This window comes from Tachypleus tridentatus, chromosome 9 (assembly GCF_004210375.1).
Source record: "Tachypleus tridentatus isolate NWPU-2018 chromosome 9, ASM421037v1, whole genome shotgun sequence".
NCBI classification, from domain to species: domain Eukaryota; kingdom Metazoa; phylum Arthropoda; class Merostomata; order Xiphosura; family Limulidae; genus Tachypleus; species Tachypleus tridentatus.
In genome coordinates this window covers 166,218,017-166,245,792 of record NC_134833.1, presented here as the reverse complement: position 1 = coordinate 166,245,792, position 27,776 = coordinate 166,218,017, and the positions used below count along the sequence as shown (strand labels likewise).

Genomic DNA, 27,776 nt, shown 5'->3' with positions numbered 1-27,776 from the left:
CATAAATTTCATAGAGGTAACTCACCGAATATAATATCACGTATACTAGTAGCGTAATTTAGATAATGAGTTATAATTAATATACGTGTAATTACTAGGCAATTGATATGTGAAAAAAATGATGTTTGATGTAATATATAATTATTTGCTTAATCACACCCACATGTAGAATAAACAAACAAATAAATAAAATGGATAGTTGTGGGATAAATGTGTTCCATTGAAATATTATTTTGTTAAATGTTATTGCAGATGACGCCACGAACTTTATTATTATTATTTATCTTAGTTAAGATGGGTGACAGCGAGAGACATATTGTGGTAAAACTCCGGTGTCTTGACTCTTCTATTTCTGAAGAACAGTTCGATGACGAAAACTTTAAAACAGCTACATCAGAAGATCAGGTAGTATTAGATATATATATACACATACATATATTTTATAAAAAATGCCTGATAAAGCTCGGTATCTTTCTTTGTTTTAAATTATTAAAAAACGTAATCATGGATGAAACTGGTGTCCTGACGCTGAAACTTTCAGTGAAAGGTAGATTGGACATTGGAAAATAAAATACTGTATTTGTTGCTTGTAAAGTAACTATAATTTTTAGGTAATGCTACAGAAATTATTTTTTCTATGATTTTGGATGATAGTTTGATTTGTTTGATGAAAAAATGGCTGAAGCCTGTGGAAGAAAGAGAGCTGGGAGTCATAAATGAGCTTAGTCGGGTGTGATGTATTCTGTGGGTGGGTGCATCAAGGCTTGTTGTTGTGAACCTTAATCTTGTTTTATACTTTAAGGACATATTTAAAGGAATAATCGATAAATTGGTTACATTTTATGATGATATTAATGTCATGGGTATTGCTGCTTTACAAAACATTTAGATCGTGTGAAAGTTGAATGAAGGGCAGATTGGTTTTAATTATAATAAATGGAAGGTAGTGCATGTGGGTTTTTTGTAATAATAGTTATAATTATGATTGGAATAACCCTGAAATTGTTTATCAGGAGGAGTTTGATGCTTTAGTTCAGTGCTTCTCAACTGGGTGATTGGTTCATGCTTGGATGAATGAGTGTTAGTGAAACAAGAAATACAAGAAAAAGTCATTAACTATTATTATTTATTTTAGTTGTAGTTTTATTTATTTATGTTGTATTTATTCTATTTGTAGTTTGATGTATATTTAAGTAATAATAAAAAATTTTGCATTTTTATTTAGTACTTTTCTCATCTTTTTGTCAAACTGGGGTGAATTTTTGTGGAAATCTTAAAGGGCTGAATGATACTGGGAAAGGTTGGGTTTAGTTCAAGTCTTTAGTCTAGCATCCAAGCAATGTGCTGTTTCACATAGCAGGGAAAATAAAAATTGGAAGTTCAGGTTGTATCTGCATAAATATTGCAAACAAGTCTGAATAATTTATTATGTTATTTGCTGAAGGGGTTCCTTGTTTTAATCAGTTGTACATTTTCTGTCAGACAGTAGACACTAGAATTACAATACATAAGGGACACTTAGTATTATAGTTTGAACTGATGTAATGTTGGTAAAACATGCACATTACATATGAACTTCAAAAGCAAGAAATGAAATATTTGTTACATTTAATTTTGGTTTTAGTTACTAATAAAACAGAAGACTTTTGGGAATCATGTGATAGTACATCTAGTTGTATTGGTTAGTGGTTAGTCCTCATTGTGTTTACTTTCAGAAGGATACTGAATTGTTGGAAACAATTTTGGGGAAGGCTAGTAGGAATGTATCTGGAATGGAAAGATTATCAGATAAGAATAGATTAAGATCTCTGAAATTGTTTTATCTTTAAAAAAAGATAAAAATTATAAAGGATTATAGATGTTTGAGATTGTTAATGGAATTGGTAGTGGTGATGCATCATCCTTGTTCATGCTTAATGGTGACAATGGAAGAGCAAGAGAATGTAAATATAAAGTTTGAAAGGGAAGACGTCATTTTCAACTAAGAAGACTTTTTTTTATCAGTCGGCCTTTAAAATGGGATAGTTGTGGATGCAGTAACTATAAGAGCTCAAATGTAGGTTTAATAAATACTTGAAAGTGTGAGATTCTAGTCTTTTGAATTAAATAGGATATTTTTATTGAACCAAAAGTTCTCTTGTTGACTTTAATTGTTAAGTATAATTGATGTAGGTCTATTTTGTAATTTTCATATACGTGTTCTGAAAGTGTTAAAATGGGAAGCAGTGATTTAATATCATAATTGATCTATTGCTTAAGGCTAACAACTCAATTAAATAAAGAAACTATGTAATGAAGATAATATAGTTATAATACACATTATGTGATAAATAGTAGTTTTGGTCAGATGGTGTTCTTATTAATGTAGCTATATATGTTACAGGATAAATAGTTTTGTTCAGATGGTGTTCATGTTAATGTAGTTATAATATACATTATGTGATAAATAGTAGTTTTGGTCAGATGATGTTCATGTTAATGTAGTTATAATATACATTATGTGATAAATAGTAGTTTTGGTCAGATGATGTTCTTATTAATGTAGCTATAATATATGTTATGGGATAAATAGTTTTGGTCAGATAGTGTTCATGTTAATGTAGTTATAATATACATTATGGGATAAATAGTTGTTTTGGTCAGATAGTGTTCATGTTAATGTAGTTATACATTGTGATAAATAGATGTTTTGGTCAGATTCTGGATATCTAATATGTGATCAGATTCAGACATTTGTGGACTGTATAGTAAATATGATATTATACATTGAAAATACACCACAGACATGAATTATTACTTCAGTATAGTTCAGTATTAAACTAGTTATTTTGTGATTGTTTTTGGTAACATTAGACTAATACTCTACAATCAATACCCTGTTGAGAATGTTGCTTGGATTGTGCTTCTTGACACCACAATCTGTAGCACACTGTGGCAACGTGATAGGTAGGCATTGTGTATATCATGGCAATGTAAGAGGTAGATGTTGTATGTGCAGTGGTGACGTGATAGGTAGACGTTGTGTGTGCAGTGGTGACGTGATAGGTAGAGCGTTGTGTGTGCAGTGGTGGCGTGATAGGTAGGCGTTATTATGTGCAGTGGTGGCGTGATAGGTAGATGTTGTGTGTGCAGTGGCGACGTGATAGGTAGACGTTGTGTTGCAGTGGCGGCGTGATAGGTAGGCGTTATTGTGTGCAGTGGCGGCGGCGATAGGTAGACATTATTAATGGTAATGCAGTGGTGGCGTGATAGGTAGGCGTTATTGTGTGCGCGCGGTTGTGGCGTGATAGGTAGACGTTGTGTGTGCAGTGGTGACGTGATAGGTAGACGTTGTGTGTGCGGTTGTGACGTGATAGGTAGACGTGTGTGTACTGTGTTAAGAACCTAGTGAGAAACACCAGAAGGTTTGGTAATGTAGTATTTATTACATATGATTCACAAGCATATAGTACCATAAGATAATCTTTTAATAGAAGTGCTATATAATTATTGTTGTTTTTACCCTATTGCTATGGGTCACAGTTCAACGGCTAGCAAACAGTTTTCAGTGTTGTTGATTTCATCATGATGATAATTGTGTTTACCTTAGTCATATTGCTGTTAACCTGAAGATGACCTGATAAGCTTGAAACGTTGTTCACTGTTCATGAGTGAAAGTGTTAATCAGCCATTCTGAGATACACTCAGTTTGTTTACCAAATGATAAAAGATAAATTCTAGCTAAGTGAACTGGGATGTTTCACTTTCCTTGCATTTTTATAAATTCAACAAAAGGTGAAATTTAAATAACTACTTTCTGGAGTACATTAAAAAAAAACAACTCATTTGCAGTAATTTATGTTAAAGCTGCCGTTATTATTATTATTATAAGAAAATCTCTATTAGTAATTTTAAAAATCATATCGTGGTGTTACATCTTTATTAAGGTGACCAAGGCACATTTCAAAATGGTAGAATTCTTTGTGTGATTTCTTTCTTTTCAGTGTCACAACACAAAATTTATGTAATGAAGTCTATAACTTGATATTTACTGTATGAAATTGGACTTAGTTTTCTGCAGTGAAGATTTGATAGTATTGTAGGTTCCATCAAGGTGATAACTGTGTTTGCCTTAATCAGGTTGCTGTTGAGGACACTGTGAAACAACAGTTTGAATATATTAAGAATGTGGCAGAACTGGATCCTGAGTAAGTAAAACTTTAAATAGTTTGTTTGAAACTGCTAGTTTTATATGAATGATCCTACAGGTAGATGTATTTTAAAGTATGGATGTTATGGCACAAAGGTGGATTTACCCCATGGAAAATTAAAGCAGAACTTATGTTCTTACTGTAGTCAAGCTACATGTGCCTGGAAAGACAAAGTGGTTCCTCATTTTATGTATCTTATAACGTTTCAGGTTTTAATGTTTTCTAACTTTTTTTATAGTTTAGGTTTATGACTTTCTATTATTTAAACTTTAAGTTCCAAAGGTGTTACTGTACATCTTTGGATATTTCCTAGATATATGTAGAAAACTAAGAGAAAATTGAACTTTAACCTTAGCTTAAGTTCATAGTTTGAAGAAGGTTTAACTTTTAAGAATTGAAAAGTGGAGGAAAGTTGATAAAGAGATATGGAATTATATTTTAAGTTGGTTTCTTAGAAAGGAAGTACGAAAGTGTATATTTTTCTGTATGGGTTCAGACTTGTGGTACACCATGTATAATAGTACGTTGGTTATATAGGAAGTACTGTATTAAACTACATTTGTTACTATGCTAGGTTTTTACAATATCATAATTCTGTTTTTAAACCAGTTACACAAACAAAATTTTAATGATGTCATTTTGAATAATACAAACAGAAAAATTATTATTTGAACTAAACTGGAAAGAGCATCTTCTAAAACAAAGTAATAAACCATTGTATGCACTGAGTTTTGAAATGTATGAAGTGATTCTGTTATGTTACATATTTCAGTTGTCCACAGCTACTACGTGAGCAACATATACACTTTTTGAAAAAAGGACTTTGTTCATTACCACAAGCATATGAGGTAGGACTTGAGTTAAACATACGGTATAAGAAGCATATGAGGTAGGACGTGATTTAAACATACAGTGTAAGAAGCACATGAGGTAGGACTTGAGTTAAACATACGGTTATAAGAAGCATATGAGGTAGGACTTGAGTTAAACATACGGTATAAGAAGCATATGAGGTAGGACTTGAGTTAAACATACGGTATAAGAAGCATATGAGGTAGGACTTGAGTTAAACATACGGTATAAGAAGCATATGAGGTAGGACTTGAGTTAAACATACGGTATAAGAAGCATATGAGGTAGGACATGAGTTAAACATACGGTATAAGAAGCATATGAGGTAGGACTTGAGTTAAACATATGGTATAAGAAGCATATGAGGTAGGACTTGAGTTAAACATCTGGTATAAGAAGCATATGAGGTAGGACTTGGAGTTAAACATATCTGTATATAAAAGCATATGAGGTAGGACTTGAGTTAAACATACGGTATAAAGCATATATGAGGTAGGGCGTGATTTAAACATACAGTGTAAGCTACACATGAGGTAGGACTTGGGTTAAACATCTGATATAAAAAGCATATGAGGTGGGACTTGAGTTAAACATCTGGTATAAGAAGCATATGAGTAGGACTTGAGTTAAACATACGGTATAAGAAGCATATGAGGTAGGACTTGAGTTAAACATACGGTATAAGAAGCATATGAGGTAGGACGTGATTTAAACATACAGTGTAAGAAGCACATGAGGTAGGACTTGAGTTAAACATACGATATAAGAAGCATATGAGGTAGGACTTGAGTTAAACATCACGGTATAAGAAGCATATGAGGTAGGACATGAGTTAAACATCACAGGTATAAGAGCATATGAGGTAGGACTTGAGTTAAACATCACAGTATAAGAAGCATATAGAGGTAGGACTTGAGTTAAACATCCGGTATAAGAAGCATATGAGGTAGGACATGAGTTAAACATACGGTATAAGAAGCATATGAGGTAGGACTTGAGTTAAACATACGGTATAAGAAGCATATGAGGTAGGACTTGAGTTAAACATCACGGTATAAGAAGCATATGAGGTAGGACTTGAGTTAAACATCTGGTATAAAAGCATATGAGGTAGGACTTGAGTTAAACATATGGTATAAGAAGCATATGAGGTAGGACTTGAGTTAAACATACAATATAAGAAGCATATGAGGTGGGACTTGAGTTAAACATCACGGTATAAAGCATATGAGGTAGGACTTGAGTTAAACATACGATATAAGAAGCATATGAGGTGGGACATATGGTATGCAAGCAATTTGTTTTAAAGATTTTCCACTGTTAATTATTCATGCTGTTCTCCATTTTGATACCTTTTGTTTATAGATTACACAAGACTTTGTTTTATTTTAAAGTTACCTTACTTGAGTTTTATAAAAATTATAATCATGACAATTGAAACAACTAATCATGGTCTGCTAACATTTTATACACACCTGTCTGTAATACAAAATAAACAGATATGAAGTCTGTGACGATTATGTAATGCGATTGCATGATTTCCCTATTTTTGGCTCATATTACAAAAAATAAAATCCCTAGATTTTAGTTAGTGCATTACATAGCTGGTTTTTAATTATATAGTTGACTTTTGTGTTTTTTTCAGTGTTTGGACGCTAGTCGACCATGGCTATGTTACTGGATCCTTCATAGTTTAGAACTTCTAGGCGAACCAATCAGTGATGAGACAAAGTCCAAGTAAGGTATTTTTTTCCGTAACATAAGAGATTATTTTGTATACAATTTCAAGACACATCTGAACTAAAAGTGAAATGTGTTAGAGATCAGATTATCATATATATCTGGGATGTAGGTAATGAGATATTGCTATAGTGCTGCATTTTGGTATTCCTAATAAACGCACGACACTTCAGTGTGATGGGCCTGTCTTACTTTTACTTCTCTGTCAGTTTCTATTAGTGCTGGGTTTTGGTATTCCTAATAAATGTATGACACTTCAGTGTGATGGGCCTGTCTTACTTTTACTTCTCTGTCAGTTTCTATTAGTGCTGGGTTTTGGTATTTCTAATAAACGCATGACACCTCAGTGTGATGGGCCTGTCTTACTTTTACTTCTCTGTCAGTTTCTATTAGTGCTGGGTTTTGGTATTCCTAATAAACGCATGACACTTCAGTGTGATGGGCCTGTCTTACTTTTACTTCTCTGTCAGTTTCTATATTTTTGATGCTTTGGATGAACATATGACACTTCAGTATCGTGGGTCTGTTGGACTAGCTCTAACTTATTTTAACTTTATATCATTAGTAATGTAGTTATTTCTAATATAATAATTACTTCTCAAGAATCCCCAAAACATTTTGGTTTGGAAAATATAAGACTTTGATTTCTCTGCTGTCAAAACTTTTACAGAATAATGTGTCTGTAGCTAGTAATTTATCTTACAGTTTATTTATTAGCTGAATGTACCTGTTGCAGGTTCTTGTTTGTTGATTTGGTTTTTGTTGTTACTTAATAAAACATACAATACATTTTGCAGGGTTGCTGCATTCCTTTCACAGTGTCAACATCCTGATGGTGGATTTGGAGGTACACTTTATAATTTACATATTTTATTGGTGGATTAATAATATCTATTCTTACAAATCAAGTTAAATTACTATTCTGGGTTAGAATACGAAGGATCTCAATTACATTAATAATGTTTGCATATTGACCAATGACTTAATGTGTAAATACATCAGAACTCGATCTATTACTTTTAAATGGTTCTTCCTAACAGTTGAGGTCTGTAATCATACATTATTTGTAGTCTGTATTAAATCTGCAAAGTTATAGTAAATGTGTTTGTTGTGCGAAGGTGGACCCCAACAACTACCCCATCTTGCCCCTACTTATGCTGCTGTTAATGCACTCTGTATAATAGGAACTGAAGAGGCCTACCAAGTCATAGACAGGTAGAAATATTATCACAGTATGTATCATAGTAAGGTTGTATGTAGAAATATTATCACAGTATGTATCATAGTAAGGTTGTATGTAGAAATATTATCACAGTATGTATCATAGTAAGGTTGTATGTAGAAATATTATCACAGTATGTATCATAGTAAGGTTGTATGTAGAAATATTATGACAGTTTTATTCAGAAATATAGGGACAGTTGTATGTATAGATATTATTACAGTTGTATACAGAAATATAGGGACAGTTGTATGTATAGATATTATTACAGTTGTATACAGAAATATAGGGACAGTTGTATGTATAGATATTATTACAGTTGTATACAGAAATATAGGGACAGTTGTATGTATAGATATTATTACAGTTGTATACAGAAATATAGGGACAGTTGTATGTATAAATATTATTACAGTTGTATACAGAAATATAGGGACAGTTGTATGTATAGATATTATTACAGTTGTATACAGAAATATAGGGACAGTTGTATGTATAGATATTATTACAGTTGTATACAGAAATATAGGGACAGTTGTATGTATAGATATTATTACAGTTGTATACAGAAATATAGGGACAGTTGTATGTATAAATATTATTACAGTTGTATACAGAAATATAGGGACAATTGTATGTATAAATATTAGTTGTATACAGAAATATAGGGACAGTTGTATGTATAAATATTATTACAGTTGTATACAGAAATATAGGGACAGTTGTATGTATAAATATTATTACAGTTGTATACAGAAATATAGGGACAGTTGTATGTATAAATATTATTACAGTTGTATACAGAAATATAGGGACAGTTGTATGTATAAATATTATTACAGTTGTATACAGAAATATAGGGACAGTTGTATGTATAGATATTATTACAGTTGTATACAGAAATATAGGGACAGTTGAATGTATAGATATTATTACAGTTGTATACAGAAATATAGGGACAGTTGTATGTATAGATATTATTACAGTTGTATACAGAAATATAGGAACAGTTGTATGTATAGATATTATTACAGTTGTATACAGAAATATAGGGACAGTTGTATGTATAGATATTATTACAGTTGTATACAGAAATATAGGGACAGTTGTATGTATAGATATTATTACAGTTGTATACAGAAATATAGGGACAGTTGTATGTATATATATTATTACAGTTGTATACAGAAATATAGGGACAGTTGTATGTATATATATTATTACAGTTGTATACAGAAATATAGGGACAGTTGTATGTATAGATATTATTACAGTTGTATACAGAAATATAGGGACAGTTGTATGTATAGATATTATTACAGTTGTATACAGAAATATAGGGACAATTGTATGTATAGATATTATTACAGTTGTATACAGAAATATAGGGACAGTTGTATGTATAGATATTATTACAGTTGTATACAGAAATATAGGGACAGTTGTATGTATAGATATTATTACAGTTGTATACAGAAATATAGGGACAGTTGTATGTATAGATATTATTACAGTTGTATACAGAAATATAGGGACAATTGTATGTATAGATATTATTACAGTTGTATACAGAAATATAGGGACAGTTGTATGTATAGATATTATTACAGTTGTATACAGAAATATAGGGACAGTTGTATGTATAGATATTATTACAGTTGTATACAGAAATATAGGGACAGTTGTATGTATAGATATTATTACAGTTGTATACAGAAATATAGGGACAGTTGTATGTATAGATATTATTACAGTTGTATACAGAAATATAGGGACAGTTGTATGTATAGATATTATTACAGTTGTATGTATAGATATTATTACAGTTGTATACAGAAATATAGGGACAGTTGTATGTATAGATATTATTACAGTTGTATGTATAAATATTATTACAGTTGTATACAGAAATATAGGGACAGTTGTATGTATAAATATTATTACAGTTGTATGTATAAATATTATTACAGTTGTATGTATAAATATTATTACAGTTGTATACAGAAATATAGGGACAGTTGTATGTATAAATATTATTACAGTTGTATGTATAAATATTATTACAGTTGTATACAGAAATATAGGGACAGTTGTATGTATAAATATTATTACAGTTGTATACAGAAATATAGGGACAGTTGTATGTATAAATATTATTACAGTTGTATACAGAAATATAGGGACAGTTGTATGTATAAATATTATTACAGTTGTATACAGAAATATAGGGACAATTTTATGTATAAATATTATTAGAGAAAGTTTATATGTAGAAATATGACTTTTATCTTGGAATATCACAGCACAAGTTTGTATACACAGATGTATGAACAGTACACGATCATATAGAAATATAGACCCAGTTAGGTGAAACATGACACAGTACTGTTCTGTATAGAAATGTTATCACAGTGTGGTTGTATTTATAAATATCTTAACAGGGCTGTATGAAAAAATATGAACACATGCACAGTGTGGTAAATTTTATTGGGTTGTTTGTTTAAAGAGATGATAATTGTTGTAATTATCTGTTGTCACACTTCTAGTTTTTCCTTCAACATTCTTTTATTTCTGTTCAGTAGTAAAAGTTTGGTTTTTCAATTTTAGAACAAAACTCCAGAAATTCTTGTACGCATACATAATCGACAAACAGGAGGTTCCTTTACAGTGCACGAATCTGGAGAAGTAGATGTTAGGTAAGAGTATCTAAAGTGATGTCATTACTGACAGTAGGAACATATGATGTTTATAATAGGTAAGAGTATCTAAAGTGATGTCATTACTGACAGTAGGAATGTATGATGTTTATAAGAGGTAAGAGTATCTAAAGTGATGTCCCTACTGACAGTAGGAATGTATGATGTTTATAATAGGTAAGAGTATCTAAAGTGATGTCCCTACTGACAGTAGGAATGTATGATGTTTATAAGAGGTAAGAGTATCTAAAGTGATGTTGTTACTGACAGTAGGAATGTATGATGTTTATAATAGGTAAGAGTATCTAAAGTGATGTCATTACTGACAGTAGGAATGTATGATGTTTATAAGAGGTAAGAGTATCTAAAGTGATGTCCCTACTGACAGTAGGAATGTATGATGTTTATAATAGGTAAGAGTATCTAAAGTGATGTTGTGACTGACAATAGGAATGTGTGATGTTTATAATAGGTAAGAGTATCTAAAGTGATGTTGTTACTGACAGTAGGAACGTGTGATGTTTATAATAGGTAAGAGTATATAAAGTGATGTTGTTACTGACAGTAGGAATGTATGATGTTTATAATAGGTAAGAGTATCTAAAGTGATGTCATTACTGACAGTAGGAACGTGTGATGTTTATAAGAGGTAAGAGTATCTAAAGTGATGTTGTTACTGAGAGTAGGAATGTATGATGTTTATAATAGGTAAGAGTATCTAAAGTGATGTTCCTACTGACAGTAGGAATGTATGATGTTTATAATAGGTAAGAGTATCTAAAGTGATGTCCCTACTGACAGTAGGAATGTATGATGTTTATAATAGGTAAGAGTATCTAAAGTGATGTCCCTACTGACAGTAGGAATGTATGATGTTTATAAGAGGTAAGAGTATCTAAAGTGATGTTGTTACTGACAGTAGGAATGTATGATGTTTATAATAGGTAAGAGTATCTAAAGTGATGTTGTTACTGACAGTAGGAATGTATGATGTTTATAAGAGGTAAGAGTATCTAAAGTGATGTTACTGACAGTAGGAATGTATGATGTTTATAATAGGTAAGAGTATCTAAAGTGATGTCATTACTGACAGTAGGAACTTGTGATGTTTATAATAGGTAAGAGTGTCTAAAGTGATGTTGTTACTGACAGTAGGAATGTGCAATGTTTATAATAGGTAAGAGTATCTAAAGTGATGTTGTTACTGACAGTAGGAATGTATGATGTTTATAATAGGTAAGAGTATCTAAAGTGATGTTGTTACTGACAGTAGGAATGTGCGATGTTTATAATAGGTAAGAGTATCTAAAGTGATGTTGTTACTGACAATAGGAATGTATGATGTTTATAATAGGTAAGAGTATCTAAAGTGATGTTGTTACTGACAGTAGGAATGTATGATGTTTATAAGAGGTAAGAGTATCTAAAGTGATGTTACTGACAGTAGGAATGTATGATGTTTATAATAGGTAAGAGTATCTAAAGTGATGTCATTACTGACAGTAGGAACTTGTGATGTTTATAATAGGTAAGAGTGTCTAAAGTGATGTTGTTACTGACAATAGGAATGTGTGATTGTAATAAATGTTCATTACTCAAACATCTGTTGAGTGAAATAATTACTTTAGTTTTGAGGAATATATTTTGCATGTCAACAACATTTAATTTGTGATATTTTAATGTACGTACAGTTTGCTATGGTTTTCTTGCTTGCTTCATGATGTATGATTATTTTAAACTATTTTTAACCCACCAAATGTTTGTATTAATTTTCGTGCCCTTTGAATTTAATTTTGTCTGTAATTTTCCTGCACACAGTTTAAGCTATGATTTCTTGTAGATATTAGGTGTTCAGTAGATAAATCTTTATCAATTTGAAACAATGTAGCACGGTCAGACAAACAAACTCGTGTGAACATAACTGTATTTAATAAAGTTGCACGTAATGGAAGCAGTGAAGTAAATATATTTATTACAGTGTTCAGTATATGGCACAGTTTTATATAAGTGTTCAGTTTATGGCACAGTTTTATGAGTTGAAACCAGGAAATTCACCAAAACCAGGAAACTCATGCTAAAGAAAGTAAAAGTTGTTAAAAATCAAGTCTATGAAAATAACCAAAGCTAATTTATTATAAAACAAAGTAAATGTGAAGCTTTAAACTCACCTGGTATACAGAATGTGTGTTCACAAAAGGATAAACATATGGTTTTGAATGAAATGCACGGGTGTATTTTATTACTCAGTCAGTCAGGAAATTCCATAAAATTGTATTTAGTGTATTGTTCATCTTATTTCTTATTGAAAGTTACATGGAGATTAATTATTGTTTGTGTGAAATACTTTACAAACATAAAGTTTAAATGGAGACTTGTTGTTTGTGTGAAATACTTTACAAACATAAAGTTGAAATGGAAGTTTGTTGTTTGTGTGAAATACTTTACAAACATAAAGTTGAAATGGAAGTTTGTTGTTTGTGTGAAATACTTTACAAACATAAAGTTGAAATGGAGACTTGTTGTTTGTGTGAAATACTTTACAAACATAAAGTTGAAATGGAGACTTGTTGTCAAATGATGAAAATCCCATTACACTATCATATAGTTTCTTCATTCCATTAAAAAGTTTCATTAAGTAAAGAATCAGTTAAGGTGATTTTGATTGAAAAAGCCAGTATGTAATTCCACCTCCTCAGACAAAGACCATTCTAATAGTATGAGATTTGTAGCAAATTACTGAGAAATTTCAAACAAAAGTTCTGGAGAGACAAATACAAGCATATTATTTATATAAATTATAGTAGTCTACCATGCTCTTACTACTGGTAAATGTTTTCCTGTTAAGATTATATTTTCCTTTCTGTTGGAGTAGTTTACCATACATTCTTGCTGTTAGTAGATTATATTTTCCTTTCTGTTGGAGTAGTTTACCATACATTCTTGCTGTTAGTAGATTATATTTTCCTTTCTGTTGGAGTAGTTTACCATACATTCTTGCTGTTAGTAGATTATATTTTCCTTTCTGTTGGAGTAGTTTACCATACATTCTTGCTGTTAGTAGATTATATTTTCCTTTCTGTTGGAGTAGTTTACCATACATTCTTGCTGTTAGTAGATTATATTTTCCTTTCTGTTGGAGTAGTTTACCATACATTCTTGCTGTTAGTAGATTATATTTTCCTTTCTGTTGGAGTAGTTTACCATACATTCTTGCTGTTAGTAGATTATATTTTCCTTTCTGTTGGAGTAGTTTACCATACATTCTTGCTGTTAGTAGATTATATTTTCCTTTCTGTTGGAGTAGTTTACCATACATTCTTGCTGTTAGTAGATTATATTTTCCTTTCTGTTGGAGTAGTTTACCATACATTCTTGCTGTTAGTAGTGTTTTTCCTTTCTGTTGGAGTAGTTTACCATACATTCTTGCTGTTAGTAGTGTTTTTTGGATGCCCTGGTGGGACAGCACTACATTCATGGACTTACAAGGCTAAAATTATTGGTGTGATTTCCCACAGTGGACATAGCAGATAGGCAGAAGTGACTTTGCTCTTAAAACAAACTGTGAACTATTTTTATGTTATGATAATGTTTTGTTTTTCCACCAGAGGAGTCTACTGTGCTCTGGCTGTTGCTAGATTAACAAATATTTTCACCCCAGACTTGTTTGATGGAACAGCAGAATGGGTAGTAAGGTAAATATCTTTTCATATTCTAAACTGTGTGTAACTGTACACTAATCAAGTGTTTTATATAGTTTAGTATTCAACCATGTAGTACAGCTGTTTCTTTAACTTATTAGGCACAGTTTCTTCAGCAGATGTAGTTTTGTGATCAGCCATTTTAAGTTTGTAGATCATTGAGCATTGTGTGTTCTGTAGAATTAGTATTATCAGCTCTATATTAACACAATATCACTCTCGCAACCATAAGCAAATGGGATAAATGTGAAATTCTGAATACTGTTTGTTGAGAGAATTACATAAACTATTGAAAAGTCCAGAATCTACTGTATCCAGATAAGAAATCCATATGATGGTAATCTATTCTGTTTGGGAGTTATGAGCAGTTGTTTCACACAAATTATCTCTTCTAATTCTTGAATCCAATTGTGAGACCTTCTTTCATTGTTTGTTAGAGGTTTTAGACTTTGTCCATGCTTATTACTGATGGACAGCAAATACTGTTGTACTTTGTTTTCAGTCCAGTAGTATTGTTTGTACTTTGTTTTCGGTCCTGTAGTATTGTTTGTACTTTGTTTTCAGTCCAGTAGTATTGTTTGTACTTTGTTTTTGGTCCTGTAGTATTGTTTGTACTTTGTTTTCAGTCCAGTAGTATTGTTTGTACTTTGTTTTCGGTCCTGTAGTATTGTTTGTACTTTGTTTTCAGTCCAGTAGTATTGTTTGTACTTTGTTTTTGGTCCAGTAGTATTGTTTGTACTTTGTTTTCAGTCCAGTAGTATTGTTTGTACTTTGTTTTCAGTCCAGTAGTATTGTTTGTATTTTGTTTTCGGTCCAGTAGTATTGTTTGTACTTTGTTTTATAATCAGTCATAAATGACTGTATGTTTAACTTTATAGCTCATTAAGTTACAATTTCCAACATTCTAAAGCTTGAGTTACTTTCTAGATGTCAGACGTATGAAGGGGGTTTCGGTGGGGTGCCTGGTATGGAAGCTCACGGAGGCTACACTTTCTGTGGTTTTGCAAGTCTCGTACTTCTAGGACGAGAGAAACTGTGCGATGTTCATAAATTACTGGTAGGTGAGATGTTGCTAGTGGTTTCTTTTATTCAGCTTGATAAAGCGATTGTTTATTTTGATTTTGTAGATTTCTTTAAAACAGTATTTTGATGTGATTAAGATGATGAAATTAAAATTCCATGTGAAAGTAGTTATAATCTGACATAAAATACTTCAATTTTATGACACCTTTATTATTATTTAGTGAAATAATGTTAGAGTAAAGTAATAGCAAACACTTCAGTTTTATATTGCTAAGACATCATCTATCTTCATTTTGATATTGTATTTAATTACATATACGCATGTTAGTTGTCTGATTTAGAATTAAATTTGGTAAGATAACATTTTAGTCCATAGTTTATTTTGTTTCTGGGTTGTTGATATGCCATGTTCAATAAATTTAACTTGTGTAGAGGTGGCTAGCTAGGAAACAGATGAAATATGAAGGTGGTTTCCAGGGACGAACCAACAAGTTGGTGGATGGATGTTATTCCTTTTGGCAAGGAGGGACTTTTCCTTTAATTCATAGACTGCTCTCTTCTACAGGTGAAAAAAACTCTTGAGATGTCTGGTAATATAGAGAATTGTAAAGTTGTCAGATGATGTATTATAGAAGAAAGGTAAAAACATCTTGGGGTATCTGGTAATGTAAAGTTGTCAGATGATGTATTATAGAAGGAAGGTAAAAACATCTTGAGGTATCTGGTAATGTAAAGTTGTCAGATGATGTATTATAGAAGGAAGGTAAAAACATCTTGAGGTATCTGGTAATGTAAAGTTGTCAGATGATGTATTATAGAAGAAAGGTAAAAACATCTTGGGGTATCTGGTAATGTAAAGTTGTCAGATGATGTATTATAGAAGAAAGGTAAAAACATCTTGGGGTATCTGGTAATGTAAAGTTGTCAGATGATGTATTATAGAAGGAAGGTAAAAACATCTTGAGGTATCTGGTAATGTAAAGTTGTCAGATGATGTATTATAGAAGGAAGGTAAAAACATCTTGAGGTATCTGGTAATGTAAAGTTGTCAGATGATGTATTATAGAAGAAAGGTAAAAACATCTTGGGGTATCTGGTAATGTAAAGTTGTCAGATTATGTATTATAGAAGGAAGGTAAAAACATCTTGAGGTATCTGGTAATGTAAAGTTGTCAGATGATGTATTATAGAAGAAAGGTAAAAACATCTTGAGGTATCTGGTAATGTAAAGTTGTCAGATGATGTATTATAGAAGAAAGTTAAAACATCTTGAGGTATCTGGTAATGTAAAGTTGTCAGATGATGTATTATAGAAGAAAGTTAAAACATCTTGAGGTATCTGGTAATGTAAAGTTGTCAGAAGATGGATAATAGAAGGAAGGTAAAACCATCTTGAGGTATCTGGTAATGTAAAGTTGTCAGATGATGGATAATAGAAGGAAGGTAAAACAGTCTTGAGGTATCTGGTAATGTAAAGTTGTCAGATGATGGATAATAGAAGGAAAGGTAAAACCATCTTGAGGTATCTGGTAATGTAAAGTTGTCAGATGATGGATAATAGAAGGAAGGTAAAACAGTCTTGAGGTATCTGGTAATGTAAAGTTGTCAGATGATGGATAATAGAAGGAAGGTAAAACCATCTTGAGGTATCTGGTAATGTAAAGTTGTCAGATGATGGATAATAGAAGGAAGTTAAAACAGTCTTGAGGTATCTGGTAATGTAAAGTTGTCAGATGATGGATAATAGAAGGAAGGTAAAACAGTCTTGAGGTATCTGGTAATGTAAAGTTGTCAGATGATGGATAATAGAAGGAAGGTAAAAACATCTTAGGTATCTGGTAATGTAAAGCATTGGAAAAGTTAATTCTTGAACTTAAAAGATTTGATTGTTTACAGAATGATTATATGTAAATGATACATAAAGTAATTTTATTTGTTCAGATAACTTGACAACAAGTATGGAACACTGGCTGTTTAACCAAACTGCTTTACAAGAATATTTGTTGATATGTTGTCAGAACACATCTGGAGGCTTGATTGACAAACCAGGAAAGTATGTATAGATTCAAAATGTAAATTGATACTTATACAAAATAATAGTTTTAAGGTCATTAATCTTAATAGAAGACTTCACAAATGCAGCCATTACTTTAGTAATGCAGGCAGACTGTGGCCTAATGGTTATCATGTTATATCTCCTAATGATACATTCCTGCTGTTACACTTACTGCTTAAATTGCTTTCTCTATAAGGTTTTACCTTAATTTAATAGACTAGTGGTAGGTATATCAAACAAAAAGTACTAGGAGACAGATAATGTTATTTTCTGTATAAATCAAACAAAAAGTACTAGGAGACAGATAATGTTATTTTCTGTATAAATCAAACAAACAAGTACTAGGAGACAGATAATGTTATTTTCTGTATAAATCAAACAAACTACTAGGAGACAGATAATGTTATTTTCTGTATAAATCAAACAAAAAGTACTAGGAGACAGATAATGTTATTTTCTGTATAAATCAAACAAACAAGTACTAGGAGACAGATAATGTTATTTTCTGTATAAATCAGGTATTAACATGCTTCTGATGTACCTACCACTAGTCTATTAAATTATTATGTATTCTCTCTATCCTAGTACTTTTTGTTTTGATCAGTTAACTTTCTCCCTATCTAGGTTGAACAGGTTTCATGAGAAACCCATTAAAGACTGACTAAATTTTCTCTTTTTGTGTTTCTTGTACATGAAGTTCTTATAATATTTTATATTTTATAATAATAGCTACTATCTAAAAGTCTTAGTTGTTTAATTTTTTCTTCATTTTGTTATTATATAAAAATGATCTTAGAACCGGTTACTTCCTGTTTTACAACAAACAGACCTAGAGACTTCTACCACACGTGTTACACCTTGAGTGGTTTATCTATAGCCCAGCATTTTGCTGGAGGCCGAATCGGTTCCATATGCATTGTTGGAGATAGAGACAATGAAGTGGTAAGTTTTTTTTATGGCCCAGTGTTTTGATGAAAATCGTATTTCTTCAGTGTGTGTTATTGGAGACAGAAACAATGAATTAATAAGTTCTATAACTGTGTATTTACTGGAGGCTGTGTCAAGTTTATGTCTGTTTTTATAAAAACATTGAAATTATAAGTTTCTAACTCATACATAACATCTGTTTTGTTATCTCTGTAGGTTCCTAATTATATTTAAAAGATATTTTTTGCCTGTATAGGTTTCTGCCTACATTAGAGATCTGTTCTGTTGCCTAATTAGATAGATTACTACCTATATTATGAATAGTTTTTGTCCTTGTAGACTATTATATATATATTATCATCTGTTTTGTTACCAGTGTAGGACACTTCATTTGTAGATGTAAATATAAAGTTTTATTCTTTTACTGTTTTTTGAAATTATGTCAGTAGGATTGGTATCAAACTGTAGATTATAATTTAAATTTTGGTATTATACATTAACTGTTTTCTTAGTTTAAAAATAAGTGTTAAAACAGAAGTAATAAATACCAACCTCTGTTTGTTAGTGGTATGTTGAATGCAGCATTCATTGAAATTAGATGCTTGTGATGTCCAAATACAAACTCTATAGTTTTTATGAATTCAAAACTCAAATAACTGATGTTGACAAGCTAAAATATAAGATAAGAACCTCCTATTGTTTATATATATATATATACTGAATGTACTGAGTCGAACACGGTGGCTCTGTCCTTTTTCTTGGAAAGTGAATGTATTGTCTCAAAAACAATACTTTTCTTAACTCAAATACCATTTAGTTAGTAAGTGTGGTAAATTACAGTGGAATTCTGAAATAATGATATAGTAGTTTATATTATTTGGTTATTTCAAAATAAATATATAAAACCTAAAAACATTATTGTGTTTTACATCTTCCATGTGCCAAATTTGACAAGGCTTAGCAACTTAAGAGAAGTGAGCAAATGGATACAAAGTTTATAAGCAGAAAAAGTTACTGCTTTTGTACCACTCTACATTTTAAGAAAAATAACTGAAACTTAAGAAAATATTTGTAAATAGTAATAACATATGTGCGTATGCAATGTATTATAACAGAAATGTGAGTGCATGTTACAAAATACTGGTTCACTAGAACAAAGCTAAGATGAGTCATTTTGTAAAGGCCAGTTTTATGTTACTGGATACAGCATCATGAGTACACATGCACTGCATCATTGTAACTTAAGTTATGTTATGTAGGTGTTATTATTAGAAGGTAATAAAGATTTCACATATGAAATTTGACAATTTTCTAGTGCCTAAAAGTATTTTTAATCTTAAAATCAGGATAACTTTGCATGTTGGATAGTCAACATTCAAAAATTAAAAATATAGGATTAAATCACAATTTGAAAAGTCTTAATAAAGAGATCTGACATTTAGTGTACTGGAAATATGTATTGAAAATCTGGTTGTGAAGATATACGCATACGTTCTTAAAGGTATTAAAAGTAGAATAAACATAAAATGAGACCAAGCCCCACAGTAAGAGAATTAAAGTTCTGATTTGTTTCCTGTGTAGGTTCTATGGAATCTGTTTGGTCACCTCTGTTGGTTCCTCGATATGTTTTGTTGCCTCTGTAGATTCATACCTATATATAAGATCTGTTTTTGTCTCTGTAGGTTCCTACCTCTTTCTCTCTCTCTCTTTATATATATATATATATATATGTATATATGTTTTGTTGCCTCTGTAAGTTCCTAACTATATATAAGGTATGTTTTGTTGCCCCTGTAGGTTCCTAACTATATATAAGGTATGTTTTGTTGCCCCTGTAGGTTCCTAACTATATATAAGGTATGTTTTGTTGCCCCTGTAGGTTCCTAACTATATATAAGGTATGTTTTGTTGCCCCTGTAGGTTCCTACATGTACATAAGATATCTTTTGCTGCCTCTGTAGGTTCTTACATATGGATATGTTTTGTTGTCTCTGTAGGTTCGTACCTATATATGAGATGTTTTGTTGTCTCTGTAGGTTCCTACATATACAGAAATGTTTTTTGTCTCTGTAGGTTCCTACCTATATAAGATATGTTTTGCTGCCTCTGTAGGTTCCTACCTATATATATATGTTTTATTGTCTCTATAGGTTCCTGTCTGTACATAAGATATGTTTGTTCACCTCTATAGGTTTCTGTCTGTACATAAGATGTTTTGTTGCCTCTGTAGATTCCTGTCTGTACATAAGATATGTTTTGTTGCCTCTGTAGGTTCCTGTCTGTATATAAGATATGTTTTGTTGCCTCTGTAGGTTCCTACCTATATAAGATATGTTTTGCTGCCTCTGTAGGTTCCTACCTATATATATATGTTTTATTGTCTCTATAGGTTCCTGTCTGTACATAAGATATGTTTGTTCACCTCTATAGGTTTCTGTCTGTACATAAGATGTTTTGTTGCCTCTATAGGTTCCTGTCTGTACATAAGATATGTTTTGTTGCCTCTGTAGGTTCCTGTCTGTACATAAGATATGTTTTGTTGCCTCTGTAGGTTCCTGTCTGTATATAAGATATGTTTGTTCACCTCTGTAGGTTCCTGTCTGTACATAAGATATGTTTTGTTGCCTCTATAGGTTCCTGTCTGTACATAAGATATGTTTTGTTGCCTCTGTAGGTTCCTGTCTGTACATAAGATATGTTTTGTTGCCTCTGTAGGTTCCTGTCTGTATATAAGATATGTTTGTTCACCTCTGTAGGTTCCTGTCTGTATATAAGATATGTTTGTTCACCTCTGTAGGTTCCTGTCTGTACATAAGATATGTTTTGTTGCCTCTGTAGGTTCCTCTCTGTATATAAGATATGTTTGTTCACCTCTGTAGGTTCCTGTCTGTACATAAGATATGTTTTGTTGCCTCTGTAGGTTCCTGTCTGTATATAAGATATGTTTGTTCACCTCTGTAGGTTCCTGTCTGTACATAAGATATGTTTGTTCACCTCTGTAGGTTCCTGTCTGTACATAAGATATGTTTTGTTGCCTCTGTAGGTTCCTGTCTGTACATAAGATATGTTTTGTTGCCTCTATAGGTTCCTCTCTGTACATAAGATATGTTTTGTTGCCTCTGTAGGTTCCTGTCTGTACATAAGATATGTTTTGTTCACCTCTATAGGTTCCTGTCTGTACATAAGATATGTTTGTTCACCTCTGTAGGTTCCTGTCTGTATATAAGATATGTTTGTTCACCTCTGTAGGTTCCTGTCTGTATATAAGATATGTTTGTTCACCTCTGTAGGTTCCTGTCTGTATATAAGATATGTTTGTTCACCTCTGTAGGTTCCTGTCTGTATATAAGATATGTTTTGTTCACCTCTGTAGGTTCCTGTCTGTACATAAGATATGTTTGTTCACCTCTGTAGGTTCCTGTCTGTATATAAGATATGTTTGTTCACCTCTGTAGGTTCCTGTCTGTATATAAGATATGTTTGTTCACCTCTGTAGGTTCCTGTCTGTATATAAGATATGTTTGTTCACCTCTGTAGGTTCCTGTCTGTATATAAGATATGTTTGTTCACCTCTGTAGGTTCCTGTCTGTATATAAGATATGTTTGTTCACCTCTGTAGGTTCCTCTCTGTATATAAGATATGTTTTGTTGCCTCTGTAGGTTCCTCTCTGTATATAAGATATGTTTGTTCACCTCTGTAGGTTCCTGTCTGTATATAAGATATGTTTGTTCACCTCTGTAGGTTCCTGTCTGTACATAAGATATGTTTGTTCACCTCTGTAGGTTCCTGTCTGTACATAAGATATGTTTGTTCACCTCTGTAGGTTCCTGTCTGTATATAAGATATGTTTTGTTGCCTCTGTAGGTTCCTGTCTGTATATAAGATATGTTTGTTCACCTCTGTAGGTTCCTGTCTGTACATAAGATATGTTTGTTCACCTCTGTAGGTTCCTGTCTGTACATAAGATATGTTTGTTCACCTCTGTAGGTTCCTGTCTGTACATAAGATATGTTTGTTCACCTCTGTAGGTTCCCTGTCTGTATATAAGATATGTTTGTTCACCTCTGTAGGTTGCTGTCTGTATATAAGATATGTTTGTTCACCTCTGTAGGTTCCTGTCTGTACATAAGATATGTTTGTTCACCTCTGTAGGTTCCTGTCTGTACATAAGATATGTTTGTTCACCTCTGTAGGTTCCTGTCTGTACATAAGATATGTTTGTTCACCTCTGTAGGTTCCTGTCTGTACATAAGATATGTTTGTTCACCTCTGTAGGTTCCTGTCTGTATATAAGATATGTTTGTTCACCTCTGTAGGTTCCTGTCTGTACATAAGATATGTTTGTTCACCTCTGTAGGTTCCTGTCTGTACATAAGATATGTTTGTTCACCTCTGTAGGTTCCTGTCTGTACATAAGATATGTTTGTTCACCTCTGTAGGTTCCTGTCTGTATATAAGATATGTTTGTTCACCTCTGTAGGTTCCTGTCTGTATATAAGATATGTTTGTTCACCTCTGTAGGTTCCTGTCTGTATATAAGATATGTTTGTTCACCTCTGTAGGTTCCTGTCTGTACATAAGATATGTTTGTTCACCTCTGTAGGTTCCTGTCTGTACATAAGATATGTTTGTTCACCTCTGTAGGTTCCTGTCTGTATATAAGATATGTTTGTTCACCTCTGTAGGTTCCTGTCTGTACATAAGATATGTTTGTTCACCTCTGTAGGTTCCTGTCTGTACATAAGATATGTTTGTTCACCTCTGTAGGTTCCTGTCTGTATATAAGATATGTTTGTTCACCTCTGTAGGTTCCTGTCTGTACATAAGATATGTTTGTTCACCTCTGTAGGTTCCTGTCTGTACATAAGATATGTTTGTTCACCTCTGTAGGTTCCTGTCTGTACATAAGATATGTTTGTTCACCTCTGTAGGTTCCTGTCTGTACATAAGATATGTTTGTTCACCTCTGTAGGTTCCTGTCTGTATATAAGATATGTTTGTTCACCTCTGTAGGTTCCTGTCTGTACATAAGATATGTTTGTTCACCTCTGTAGGTTCCTCTCTGTACATAAGATATGTTTGTTCACCTCTGTAGGTTCCTCTCTGTACATAAGATATGTTTGTTCACCTCTGTAGGTTCCTGTCTGTATATAAGATATGTTTGTTCACCTCTGTAGGTTCCTGTCTGTATATAAGATATGTTTGTTCACCTCTGTAGGTTCCTGTCTGTATATAAGATATGTTTGTTCACCTCTGTAGGTTCCTGTCTGTATATAAGATATGTTTGTTCACCTCTGTAGGTTCCTGTCTGTATATAAGATATGTTTGTTCACCTCTGTAGGTTCCTGTCTGTATATAAGATATGTTTGTTCACCTCTGTAGGTTCCTGTCTGTACATAAGATATGTTTGTTCACCTCTGTAGGTTCCTGTCTGTACATAAGATATGTTTGTTCACCTCTGTAGGTTCCTGTCTGTACATAAGATATGTTTGTTCACCTCTGTAGGTTCCTGTCTGTACATAAGATATGTTTGTTCACCTCTGTAGGTTCCTGTCTGTATATAAGATATGTTTGTTCACCTCTGTAGGTTCCTGTCTGTACATAAGATATGTTTGTTCACCTCTGTAGGTTCCTGTCTGTATATAAGATATGTTTGTTCACCTCTGTAGGTTCCTGTCTGTATATAAGATATGTTTGTTCACCTCTGTAGGTTCCTGTCTGTACATAAGATATGTTTGTTCACCTCTGTAGGTTCCTGTCTGTACATAAGATATGTTTGTTCACCTCTGTAGGTTCCTGTCTGTATATAAGATATGTTTGTTCACCTCTGTAGGTTCCTGTCTGTACATAAGATATGTTTGTTCACCTCTGTAGGTTCCTGTCTGTATATAAGATATGTTTGTTCACCTCTGTAGGTTCCTGTCTGTATATAAGATATGTTTGTTCACCTCTGTAGGTTCCTGTCTGTATATAAGATATGTTTGTTCACCTCTGTAGGTTCCTGTCTGTACATAAGATATGTTTGTTCACCTCTGTAGGTTCCTGTCTGTACATAAGATATGTTTGTTCACCTCTGTAGGTTCCTGTCTGTACATAAGATATGTTTGTTCACCTCTGTAGGTTCCTGTCTGTACATAAGATATGTTTTGTTGCCTCTGTAGGTTCCTGTCTGTATATAAGATATGTTTGTTCACCTCTGTAGGTTCCTGTCTGTACATAAGATATGTTTGTTCACCTCTGTAGGTTCCTGTCTGTACATAAGATATGTTTGTTCACCTCTGTAGGTTCCTGTCTGTACATAAGATATGTTTGTTCACCTCTGTAGGTTCCTGTCTGTACATAAGATATGTTTGTTCACCTCTGTAGGTTCCTGTCTGTATATAAGATATGTTTGTTCACCTCTGTAGGTTCCTGTCTGTATATAAGATATGTTTGTTCACCTCTGTAGGTTCCTGTCTGTACATAAGATATGTTTGTTCACCTCTGTAGGTTCCTGTCTGTACATAAGATATGTTTGTTCACCTCTGTAGGTTCCTGTCTGTATATAAGATATGTTTGTTCACCTCTGTAGGTTCCTGTCTGTATATAAGATATGTTTGTTCACCTCTGTAGGTTCCTGTCTGTATATAAGATATGTTTGTTCACCTCTGTAGGTTCCTGTCTGTACATAAGATATGTTTGTTCACCTCTGTAGGTTCCTGTCTGTATATAAGATATGTTTGTTCACCTCTGTAGGTTCCTGTCTGTATATAAGATATGTTTGTTCACCTCTGTAGGTTCCTGTCTGTACATAAGATATGTTTGTTCACCTCTGTAGGTTCCTGTCTGTATATAAGATATGTTTGTTCACCTCTGTAGGTTCCTGTCTGTATATAAGATATGTTTGTTCACCTCTGTAGGTTCCTGTCTGTATATAAGATATGTTTGTTCACCTCTGTAGGTTCCTGTCTGTATATAAGATATGTTTGTTCACCTCTGTAGGTTCCTGTCTGTACATAAGATATGTTTGTTCACCTCTGTAGGTTCCTGTCTGTATATAAGATATGTTTGTTCACCTCTGTAGGTTCCTGTCTGTACATAAGATATGTTTGTTCACCTCTGTAGGTTCCTGTCTGTACATAAGATATGTTTGTTCACCTCTGTAGGTTCCTGTCTGTACATAAGATATGTTTGTTCACCTCTGTAGGTTCCTGTCTGTACATAAGATATGTTTGTTCACCTCTGTAGGTTCCTGTCTGTACATAAGATATGTTTGTTCACCTCTGTAGGTTCCTGTCTGTACATAAGATATGTTTGTTCACCTCTGTAGGTTCCTGTCTGTATATAAGATATGTTTGTTCACCTCTGTAGGTTCCTCTCTGTATATAAGATATGTTTGTTCACCTCTGTAGGTTCCTGTCTGTATATAAGATATGTTTGTTCACCTCTGTAGGTTCCTGTCTGTATATAAGATATGTTTGTTCACCTCTGTAGGTTCCTGTCTGTATATAAGATATGTTTGTTCACCTCTGTAGGTTCCTGTCTGTATATAAGATATGTTTGTTCACCTCTGTAGGTTCCTGTCTGTATATAAGATATGTTTGTTCACCTCTGTAGGTTCCTGTCTGTATATAAGATATGTTTGTTCACCTCTGTAGGTTCCTCTCTGTATATAAGATGTTTGTTCACCTCTGTAGGTTCCTGTCTGTATATAAGATATGTTTGTTCACCTCTGTAGGTTCCTGTCTGTACATAAGATATGTTTTGTTCACCTCTGTAGGTTCCTGTCTGTACATAAGATATGTTTGTTCACCTCTGTAGGTTCCTGTCTGTACATAAGATATGTTTGTTCACCTCTGTAGGTTCCTGTCTGTACATAAGATATGTTTGTTCACCTCTGTAGGTTCCTGTCTGTATATAAGATATGTTTGTTCACCTCTGTAGGTTCCTGTCTGTATATAAGATATGTTTTGTTGCCTCTGTAGGTTCCTGTCTGTATATAAGATATGTTTGTTCACCTCTGTAGGTTCCTGTCTGTATATAAGATATGTTTGTTCACCTCTGTAGGTTCCTGTCTGTATATAAGATATGTTTGTTCACCTCTGTAGGTTCCTGTCTGTATATAAGATATGTTTGTTCACCTCTGTAGGTTCCTGTCTGTATATAAGATATGTTTGTTCACCTCTGTAGGTTCCTGTCTGTATATAAGATATGTTTGTTCACCTCTGTAGGTTCCTGTCTGTATATAAGATATGTTTGTTCACCTCTGTAGGTTCCTGTCTGTATATAAGATATGTTTGTTCACCTCTGTAGGTTCCTGTCTGTATATAAGATATGTTTGTTCACCTCTGTAGGTTCCTGTCTGTATATAAGATATGTTTGTTCACCTCTGTAGGTTCCTGTCTGTATATAAGATATGTTTGTTCACCTCTGTAGGTTCCTGTCTGTATATAAGATATGTTTGTTCACCTCTGTAGGTTCCTGTCTGTATATAAGATATGTTTGTTCACCTCTGTAGGTTCCTGTCTGTATATAAGATATGTTTGTTCACCTCTGTAGGTTCCTGTCTGTATATAAGATATGTTTGTTCACCTCTGTAGGTTCCTGTCTGTATATAAGATATGTTTGTTCACCTCTGTAGGTTCCTCTCTGTATATAAGATATGTTTGTTCACCTCTGTAGGTTCCTGTCTGTATATAAGATATGTTTGTTCACCTCTGTAGGTTCCTGTCTGTACATAAGATATGTTTGTTCACCTCTGTAGGTTCCTGTCTGTATATAAGATATGTTTTGTTCACCTCTGTAGGTTCCTCTCTGTATATAAGATATGTTTTGTTGCCTCTGTAGGTTCCTGTCTGTATATAAGATATGTTTGTTCACCTCTGTAGGTTCCTCTCTGTATATAAGATATGTTTGTTCACCTCTGTAGGTTCCTCTCTGTATATAAGATATGTTTGTTCACCTCTGTAGGTTCCTGTCTGTATATAAGATATGTTTGTTCACCTCTGTAGGTTCCTGTCTGTATATAAGATATGTTTGTTCACCTCTGTAGGTTCCTGTCTGTATATAAGATATGTTTGTTCACCTCTGTAGGTTCCTGTCTGTATATAAGATATGTTTGTTCACCTCTGTAGGTTCCTACTCACCCGGTTTACAACATTACAGTTGAAGTAGCTGTTAATGCCAGTGAGTACTTTAATCAACTTCCTGTACCAACGACACAACATTAAAGACTAGAAAGTAACAATTTTCCTGCCAGTTTATTTATGTCTTGTGTAGTCTACTTTTGTATTAAACTGTATATGTTTTCTTTAATAAGAATTAGAAAGCATAGTATAACTTCTGGGTAAATAACATTGCCATTAAATAAAAATAAATTCACTGTTTCATCA

General features: G+C 32.8%; 1 protein-coding gene across 1 annotated transcript; it reads left to right on the top strand.

Annotated features, from left to right (window-relative positions):
• Positions 1-247: 247 nt before the first annotated feature.
• On the top strand, positions 248-27,776 carry LOC143226882 (protein farnesyltransferase subunit beta-like). The gene is given in 14 exon segments (XM_076458413.1): positions 248-405; positions 4,120-4,187; positions 4,963-5,038; positions 6,688-6,779; positions 7,580-7,629; positions 7,901-7,997; positions 10,612-10,639; positions 10,642-10,700; positions 14,306-14,392; positions 15,326-15,455; positions 15,854-15,986; positions 17,363-17,474; positions 18,305-18,419; positions 27,519-27,776. Coding segments are annotated over 14 exon segments (1,296 nt in total). The 5' UTR covers positions 248-252; the 3' UTR covers positions 27,615-27,776.